This window comes from Lytechinus pictus, chromosome 12 (genome assembly GCF_037042905.1).
Source record: "Lytechinus pictus isolate F3 Inbred chromosome 12, Lp3.0, whole genome shotgun sequence".
Classification (NCBI taxonomy): domain Eukaryota; kingdom Metazoa; phylum Echinodermata; class Echinoidea; order Temnopleuroida; family Toxopneustidae; genus Lytechinus; species Lytechinus pictus.
This window is the reverse complement of record NC_087256.1, coordinates 11,728,464-11,738,580: the sequence shown is the minus strand read 5'-3', so window position 1 is coordinate 11,738,580 and position 10,117 is coordinate 11,728,464. Positions and strand designations below refer to the sequence as shown.

Below are 10,117 nucleotides of genomic sequence, written 5' to 3'. Positions count from 1 at the left end.
CTTCATCAGAAACATCATTTCCATCATCCTCATGTTCATCATGCAGAGTATGTGATATATTCTCACAATTTTTGCATCTGCATCCAGGACCACATAGATTATTTTGTTTCTTACATTTACAAAGACGGTTGACACACTTACTTTTGGTACAAGAGCAACCCCTTGTGAGATATAAGACCTTTTCTTTGACACGACTCATGTTTTCCATTGAATCCCACTCAAAAGCAACATCGACATGTCCATCATTGTCAGACACTTTATATCCGTAATTTCTTATATCCGGATATAAAAATTTGGGGATTCTAACCATATTCCAAACAGAGCTAACCCAGCAGCTACGCAACCAATGAAGACGTAGTGCCTCATCTGAGGGCAATAGCTGATCTTCGTACGTACCCTTCCACGATGCTCGCCGTACAATATCGAGCGCTTTATAATGATGCTCCTGAACAGTACTTCCAGAAACGCTATTGAACAGTTCAACAGGAGATACAAAATTATGCAAGCAAGCCCTATTTGCATTAAAGTACACACACAGTATCAAACGATAAAAGGCCAGTAGTCCCAACTCAGAATCAATTCCAACAGTTGTTTGAGATAAATTTCCAGGTGTTGACGTAGACTGGTTACCAGATATAAATGAAGCAAACTGGTAAAATGTCTTGAAAAAAATACCCTTACCAAGGTGGGCAAAGTAAGAGACAAAATCACACCCGGAACAGATATACAGTACTTGAAAACATTTTCTAACATTTATATCATTCTTAATCAAATGAGAGACATCAGAATCTTTATCACAAGCAGACTGTAATACATTTAAGTTGAGGAATTTCTCATCACCAACCTTTGCTCTGAACTGTATGACAACTTCTTTGTCTTCAAAATTGAGAGGAAGACCGATCATCCCAATATCCCGGTCAATGGAATAGACATGTATCTTATTGCATGATGTATCATCAACATGTAGCCATATTTGAGAGTCGGTCTCCTCATGATTATGGACGAGTTCATGTGTTTTGGTTCCATTTATGTTTACCATTGCTCCTGTCCAGTCGCTATCTTCATTTTTTCCAACATGAAATCCTCCAGAAGTTACAAACAGTTGAAAATCATTTTGAAAGTACTGTTGTACATTATTTATGAAATACTGAGAGAGATATCTACAAAGCATATGTTTATTTTTTCTTATTTTTAAGAAATTCATCCAATTACCTGGTAAAGGCACATTGTCACTAATGAATTCATAAGCATCTGTATTTTCATTATCCCCACTATCCCGTCTACCTCTTTCTACGCACTTAGGAGATATTCCCTGAGTGTCATATTGGTCAAATAAAATACGCACTTCTCTATACCCCTTTCGGTAGTAAGAGCATATCCATCGTTGTGTGAGAAAGCCAGCATAATCTTTAAAAGTTTTAAACTGTTTTAAAGGAGACGAGTATATAATGTTCATTCCCTCAATGATAGCACAGACATTTGCATCAGAAAAACTGGTATTGCTACTTGTTATTTGATATTTGGAAGTGTACCGTTTTTCAAATTGATCATAAATGACAGACTTTGCCCCTTTGTAAGGCAGGCCATTTGGCAGACATATTGCCCTTGGAGTTTCAACAAACTGGCAAAGATCGGATATTGGTAGCCTTTTCTCCTCAGAATATGCAATCGTTCTTTTATAGCACAAAGTTATTAAGCGCTTTTCTTTCTCCAAATCATTCACCTTTTTGGCTCTCACTTTTTCTTTAGAAAATGTTTTCAATCTGAATTTCCTGATAACTGGTTTTTTTACTGAAGTGTCATTTAAAATCTGAACTTTACACAAGGAACCATATGCTTCTTCACCCATTTGCCGAAATTCCAGGAGACCCTTCTGCTGAATAGGATTAGCAGAAACATTGGAAAATACATGAAAAAGAGTGCTTGGTTGAACAGGAGAAAACATAGAAGTCTTTCTCAAAACATTGAAATATGCCTTAACATTTGAAAATTCCGCATGAACGACAGATTTGCTTAGATCACGTTGAAAGACAGTCTTTCTACTAGCACCTACTTGTTTTTCAATATTGTTAACCATTTTTGCTTGGCACTCCAAGGTTGCCCCTATTTTTTCCACATGTTCTGGCAAGTGCTCTGAAAATGCAGTTTTAACATCTTTATTTATAGTCATCTCATGAGCTTCATCTAAAGCTACTCGAGAATAGTTTGCTCCTGTTAAACTCGTGACAAATGCCCCCTTTTCAAAATGATCCAAAATATAGTCAGGGAGACTATGTAACTGACTCAAGTGAACAGGTATCAGATATGAATAATTTTGACGGTCAAATGCATGGAATAATGGGGCCATTGACTTTAGTGCTGATAATCTTAAATTCCAATCCCCTGTTCTTATAGCTAACCAAAGATTGATGTATGAAAGACAATCTTTCAACAAAAACTGATTCCAAAATCGGAAAGTTTCATATTTCTCTGACATTTGTTGACAAAATGTTGAAAACTCTTCTTTAATGGGTTGAACTGAATCTTTGTAAAATTCCTGCTGAGCATCTAGAAACTTGGGAATGCCTGAAAAACTACCATCTTCAAATTCTAAACATGACACAACATCTTTAACTTTGTCTATAAACATTTCATTATCAAATGAGACATCATTATCACTCTTATAGCTAAGAAAAGTATGAAACTGTAACATGAAAATTGCTTCGTATACTTGTAAAAGAAATCTGTGAGTTCGCTTAAAATTTGAGCAACTGGCAAGACTGCTGAGTGTGGATTGTTTATGAGTTAATTTTGCCACATCCTTTAAACCAGAATCCCAAAATACTTTCATTAGAACTTCTTGAAAATTCTTCAGGATGTGCCAATCCCCCAAATATGGAATGACCCAATCAAGTGTCTCCCCATATTCTCTCTTGACATTAAGAAGTAAACGTATAGTGGCTCCATCCCCAGCAATTACTAAATGATTTAAAGTTTCATTAATTTTGAATGTTTCATAAAGGAGTCCAAGGGTATGCTTAATAGTTACTGGTGAATCTGCTTTTTCATTTAAGACATACATGTATGAAATTTTGGAATGTTCAACATTTTGATTATCTTCAAGTGCTAGTTTGCATTTATAACTGGGAATAACAGGTGATTCATTTCTTATAACATAATAGAGCCTCTCTATGACATACAACATAATTCTATCATACTGCACCTTTTCATTGTGGACATCTTCTGCAGTGAATGAAAAATGTTCAGAGGAGAGTTGAGATCTGATTGAAGTTTTAAAAAGCGGAGGTTTAAAGGACTTTGGCCCAGGGAGATCAAGAGATTCGAATTTTGCTAATCGTCTACGAACACTAGGTTTTTTAATTTTTGCAGGGGGCTTTGACAAGAATGGTTCACTACTTGTATTAGGAACATCAAAATCTTCAGTAATTTGGGCAACTGGAGGATCACTGTTAATTTTTTCATTTTGGTGCAAATGTTCTGTCAGAGGTTTAGGTTGCTGTGCCATTACAGATGTCCCATGCCAACTCCTTGACTTATCAACGGTGACAGCAGCATAAGGTGTTAGTACATCAACATTATCTATAGAAACAAATGTTACTGCAGACGGTGAAAGCTGTGACAGTGGACCTGCCTCAGATCGCTGATCATGAATGACAGTTAAAAATCTATCTAGTGTGCTTTCTGAGCATGCTAAACCAATATGATTTAAAATCCTAAGCAACTTTGAAGAATGGGACAGCTTCTTTACGCAATTAGCAATAATGATATGCAATGGATAACCATTCTCATCATTCAAAATGTATTGCATAAGAAATATGCAAGCTATCCTTCTTTGCCTTCTTCGAGTACCACCTTGTGTTTTATCAGAAGGAAACTGTAAAACCTCTTTATCAACTTGAAGAGAAGACTGTCTAAAAAAATTCATTTCTTCACGAGTTGCTGTCAAAATACAAATAGTATTCCAAACAAGTGGATCAAAATAAGATACGGCTGAGCTCATGTCAAAATCAGAAAGTGATAATGGATTTTGTATAAATTCTTTTGTAATACTATTTGCTTGTAGGCGCAATGACTTATTAAATTCATGAATTACATTTCGAAATTGTAGATTGACCTCTGTTGATGAACTAGAATGTGTAAATACGGGTTTCACAGGATCTCTGTCCTCACTACTGACATTTTGTGTCACAGATCTAAGTTTTGAATTTGATGAATGCCAAGCACTTATAATTTCATCGTGAGACATATCTGATTTATAAAAGAAAGTTCCTTTTTTACGAGCACTTGTATGCGATTTTAAAAGACCGCCAAACTGGTGAATAATCCTCCCTTTTATAAATATACTACTTTTATGTAAATGGTCTTCTTGTCTTTCATCCTCTGATTCAGCCTTAACAAGTTTGAGAAAATGTTCATATACAGAAGCAAATAAAAAACAGCAATCTTCCTGACAAACTTTACACACATACAAATATACTTCATTAAGTATTTTTGATAACACAATTTCATCGCTAGTTCTATCAAAACTGCTTTCTTTTAAATCACCTTCCATTCCTTTAAATGATATGGCTGTTTTTTTACGTTTACCACGGCAAAATCTATAACAAGATGGACATAAAATACCATCATTTTTTATCATGAACTTATCATTGATATCTTTTATCTTATTCACTTCTTCATCAGATAACGTGGAACATGAATATGCTTTATCAAATTCTTTTACTTGAACCTCACAGGCTGAACAATATCTGTAAGTTTGTGAAACTTCCGAATGAGATAATTCTGACCTGTGCTTCAAGCACAAAGACACTGTAGGGGGTATGGAAGCACAGTCTAATGAAAATGCAGTGTTAAAAGAAGCCAGACTACACTGGCATTCTCGTTCAGAAATTTCAGAACATAACTCATAATGTGATAAAAAGCAAGTACTACGTTCCTTTTTGCGAGTTTTTTTAGGAGTATAAATAGGATCTTTCAGCTTTTTAGAATATTTCAGTTTACAGGGCCTACAAATACAAACATTATCTTGAATGTCGGGGTGAGCAGTTTTAATCAAAGAAACCAATGGTTTGTTATTCATTGAACATAGATGGAAATATCGCATGGCAGATTTTGTGCAAAGGAAGCAAGGACCACAAGATGATTTTTGACAGGGTGGTCCTTGCTTTGTCTTCACCCCAGCGACAAGGAAATATTTGTGATTTGTACATTACATACACTGCTAGTGAGAACCATGTCCGGAGGACGACCTGCCGACTGCACCAGCTCTGGAGGAATTCCCATTGACGGAAAAGGGTCTGAGGTAGCTACATGTGCCATGTCCGGAGGACGATCTGTCGATTGCAACGGCTCTGAAGGAATTCCTATTGAAGGCACAGGGTCTGAGGTAGTCACATGTACCATGTCTGGAGGACGACCCGATGAAGGCACCTTTTCTGAAGGAAGTTCTGTTGACAGAAGAGGCTCTGGGGTAGCTTCATGTACATGTGCCATGTCCGGAGGATGATCTGTCAATTGCACCGGCTCTGAAGGAAGTCCCATTGATGGAACAGGCTCTGGAAGACGACCTCGTGAAGTCACATGATCTGACGCATAAGTTGCTGTTGGGACAGACTGTGAAGCCTTCACAGCTTGTGGATGATCAGGAGTGGGTGCATCGGGATGCAGGTCTAAAACGAGACAAATTGCAAGATATCCAGTCTATTCAATAATCTTATCAAGAATTACATATATAATGAAATAGATGTTGCTTTTGGTATTTTTATTTTGTTTGAATTTCAGATATAAGTCTCTGGATATTTCTCCATACACTGGACACGACATGCAAAGTAGTGCATTAAACAGCATTCTGACAGTTGCAAGATGAATGAGCCACACATGGGAAAGGGTTTAATTTTTGCTGTTAGTAGATGTGTCCAAAATATTCATCAGCTTAATATAATCTAACACATCATGTTTACCAAATGAGTTACAAAGACCAATATCTAAACCACAAGTGAAACTGAAGCATTGATGATTGTTTTTCAATTCCATACTGTGAAATAATTTTGTTGGCATGGAACAAAACTTGTTATACTTCTTATTTGCTTTATTACAAGTACAAAACGTAACCTACCCGATGGACCTGAAGGGCATGATGGCAGCACTGGAACTTGCAGAGGGCTATGTGGAAGATCTCCTCCTGCTAAATATTGACGGAGTACTGTAGTGTCTTCCAAGTAATTGTAATCCTTGGCCTGTAGAAGAGGGAAATAATAAAACATATTCATGCATTAAAAAAATGGAACATCACTAGAAATCCTCAAATGGTAAACAAAATGAACATGCACATTAAAATCATGCTGAAATTAAATCAATTTTACTTGAATTATATTAAACCCCTTCCTTATAAATCAAGAGCATCAAGTTATCTCATCAAAGAATAACATATCATATTACACATATCAATTCAAGATTTTTGTCAAATGCTCATATACAGATGCTCACTTCATATAAAGAAAGGCCTAGGCACATGCATTTTGTCCGAATTAAAATTGTCTACATGTACCATACCACTTTTCCGAGAATACATTCACAAAGACTTAGCATAAGCACAAACTTATTTTGTGTCTGATGCAGTTCAACAAGTGTTCCTCTATCTTGGTCAAGATTAATGCCAATGTATATCAGGATTCTAATTATAATATATCGAACTAGAAAAGCATGAATTGCTTGTTATATTATGAGACCCGAGAGGGTATTGTTGTATTTGAAAGGAAATTCCACAGCAAAGTATACCTTCTTCCTCTTGCGCCGACGAACAGCTTGATGTTTCCTTCGCCTATGTAGATTCCCCTTCAACTTTTCTCGAACATATGGTTTCCTCTGGGCGGGAAGATTGTCCAAGCCTCCCTTAAAGGACCGTGGAGCATTTGAGGAAATGTAGGGCATCCATGCCAAAATTTTCTCTGGGATGTGCTGATTTGGAGGAAGTTGAGGGGGTGGGGGAATCACTGCAGTCTTCCTTGGGTACTGGTACCCCCCTCCAGCATTTTTTGGCTTCTTGACCTTCCTCCTCCTATTATGTGTATTTCCTTTTGGAATTTGACGAACCTTTCTTACATTTGACTTGTCTTGAGCAGGTTTTTTCATACATTTCCTTCTCTTAGGATGCAGAATTTTAAGTTCAGGAGGAATATACACATTTAATGTCCTCTTTGTAAGGCTGCTGGTGGTATTGTTCAAATGGACGGCATGGATTAAATGTGTATCCAACAAATATGCAAAAACTGCCTTCCCAACTTTATTCAAGTGAACAAAGTCCTTGGTAAAAAGATCATCATTGTCAACAAAATCTTCAGTCAAATCGATTGTAGACAAATTCAAATTTCTACATAAAGTGTGAAGTTCATTATTATATATAACGGACAAATCATGTAGGTGTTGACAATCCCATCGAGGCAAAATACATGAAAAAGAAATACGTGCTCCTCTGAATATTTCTCTAATGGTATTAAAAAGATTGAGAAAATGAGGCTTCTCAATCTCCCAACAACTGTGGGCTAAGTTGTTAGTCCCTACATGGATGATAACATCGCTAGTTGAAGATTCGTAATGTGGATATAGTTCTCTAATACTGTTCCGCAAACTTCTAACGGTTGCTCCAGGAAAGCAAAAAACTTCAAGTTCGTAATCTACATCTAGGTGTGTAAAATAATCCTGTAAATCTCGAACAATCGAGTCACCTAATATAACGACTCTCCGCCTAGATAAAGATGGTTCTGACAAAGCGAATGGTTCGGGCTGGGAAAACCTGAAACATAAAAAAAAAAATCCTTTAAAATATGACTTAATATTATAATTCTGTAGGTATAAGTAGCCAGGAGGCTTCTAGAGAGTAAAAATCATTTAATAACGTAAGGTTAACGGTACTCTCATACGAAGCCAGGTCTTCCTTCCTATACTTTTGTGTGTACCACCAAAAAACCTGAAACTTTCGCCCCCGAGATTTCTACTTTCTTTCAAAAGATCTAGCCCTAAATCATGTACATGGGATACAACTTCATTTCCGACATTTCTACGCTATGGATTTTATTTCTAGACAAGAATTCATCAAAAAAAATATCATGAATAGACGGAAGAGACTTGCCCGATGTTTACGCCGCCATCTTGTTTTCTATTGTTCTTCACCCACGATACGGACGCTTGCGTCGCGTAAAGTTGGGGAAGAACAATAGAAAACAAGATGGCGGCGTAAACATCGGGCAAGTCTCTTCCGTCTATTCATGATATTTTCCTCATTTTTTTTGATGAATTCTTGTCTAGAAATAAAATCCATAGCGTAGAAATGTCGGAAATGAAGTTGTATCCCATGTACATGATTTAGGGCTAGATCTTTTAGAAAGAAAGTAGAAATCTCGGGGGCGAAAGTTTCAGGTTTTTTGGTGGTACACGCAAAAGTATAGGAAGGAAGACCTGGCTTCGTATGAGAGTAACCTTACGTTAGTAAATGATTTATACTCTCTAGAAGCCTCCTGGCTAGGTATAAGGGGTATTTGTTACATTTACATTTGCTTACAATAAAGATCAAGCCTTGAAAAACGGGCATGGGGCTCAAATTTCCGCTAGCATTAACCATCAAGTAAAGCTAGACACGAGGCTCTTAGTAAAAATCATTCAACTACGTGAGCTTACTCTCAACGGAGCCAGGGCAAGTGCCTAGGCTATATTGATGTTCATATCAGTTGGGCAAAAATGAAACTTTAAGTTTAACCCGTAACACTTTCCCTATCAAAAACCCACCCCGAATTTATGCAACCCCCCCATAAACAGTCAAATTCTTTTCAGTTCTTTTCAATTTTTTTAAAAATAAATATTGATGGGATTTGACTGTGTTCTCCGCCATCCCTTCATTTTTCAATTTTTTTTAGGCATTAGGGCCTAGGCCCTACTTTAAATATTAGGCATGTTACTGTTAGTAGTGTTACTTGTTAGGGCATCAATCAGAATTAGGCCTAAAGCAAAAAAAAAAAAATAATAAACAGTCAGAAAAAGGATTTATCATCAGTCTAGCACAGTCCAAGCCATGTCCACGACTAACATGACTAACGTTACGAGTGCGATGACTAAAAAGTAAAATAAATGGCCGGCCTGGGCCCGGGGCAAACCAGACGGGTACGACTGCCAACCAACGTGAATTTCAAGGAGTGGGACTGACCTTATTTCTTACGCACTACCGTCACCGCAAAAAACCCTTCAGAGATTGGCGCGCTTTAGCCCTCTCTTACTCCACATCGCTGCTCAAGTGCACACTCACTTCCGGTAAAACGAGAAAAATATCGTTGTTTCTATCTCGTGATTTGAATCGTTTACGTATCAAAAACCCCAAATTTTATGGCAATTTTGGATTTGTCAAAGTCTCGAGATTTACTTCATAAACGCAGAAAATAAATTCGTTTTTCGAACGGGTCAGGATCACGGAAAACGTAATACTATGTCTACTCCACTCAACAAATATTGAAGAATCAAGACCAAGTTCACGGGAAAGATTTTGGTCCAAGATTAGGGGGGAAATATGAAAATTATATATCAAACGAAAGAGAATTTTTCAGAGAACAACTTACCCGATCATTCTTGAGGCTAATCTGCACATGCGCAGTTTGATAGCTAGATAACCCGGATGCTTTTTTTCTCGCAAACTCTCGTGACTTCTCGTTTCAGCTCCCGGCTCTTCTCCGTTAAAAACTCGCACAATAAATCTCGCTCAATAGCTCATTACGCACGGCGTTGCGGCCTGACTGACTTGTTTTCTTCCCATTTTAGTTTCTGAAAACAAGTATTAACAAGTTTTATGGATGGCCTTCTTTCTGACCCAAATTTAAGCTGAGGAATGGTTACAGGAGACCCATCTACACTAGATTTTTTTCAAAAGAGAAAAAATTGTATTTTTGTAGTTTTTACAAACTCAAAAACAAACAAAATTCATTAGTATTATTTTCTTCTTTCTTTTCATGTAAAAAACACTCCTTTTCATTAATTCCTTTTGCATCCATAATTTTTGTTTATATTTCAATTGACCATTTGATTATATTTATTTTGGCATAGAGACTACATGTATATTCCATTAATAAACAAGGTT

The 10,117-nt window shown here is 36.9% G+C and overlaps 1 protein-coding gene across 1 annotated transcript; it reads right to left on the bottom strand.

Annotated features, from left to right (window-relative positions):
- Nucleotides 1-748: 748 nt before the first annotated feature.
- On the bottom strand, nucleotides 749-9,702 carry LOC129281627 (uncharacterized). The gene is made up of 4 exons (XM_064107939.1): nucleotides 9,603-9,702; nucleotides 6,778-7,792; nucleotides 6,116-6,236; nucleotides 749-5,669 (listed from the first exon to the last, which is right to left on the bottom strand). The coding sequence occupies exons 1-4, from the start codon at nucleotides 9,629-9,631 to the stop codon at nucleotides 5,173-5,175; spliced, it is 1,662 nt and encodes a 553-aa protein (XP_063964009.1). The 5' UTR covers nucleotides 9,632-9,702; the 3' UTR covers nucleotides 749-5,172.
- Between the last annotated feature and the right edge of the window lie 415 nt (nucleotides 9,703-10,117).

What these genes read in the sequence shown, in the direction of transcription:
- LOC129281627 (XM_064107939.1), bottom strand. Translation starts at nt 9,631, where the DNA reads ATGTGCAGATTAGCCTCAAGAATGATCGG. An exon ending in TTAGCCTCAAGAATGATCGG is followed by an intron (nt 7,793 to 9,602) that starts GTAAGTTGTTCT and finishes TTTATGTTTCAG; the next exon opens with GTTTTCCCAGCCCGAACCAT. An exon ending in ATGCCCTTCAGGTCCATCGG is followed by an intron (nt 5,670 to 6,115) that starts GTAGGTTACGTT and finishes GTCTCGTTTTAG; the next exon opens with ACCTGCATCCCGATGCACCC.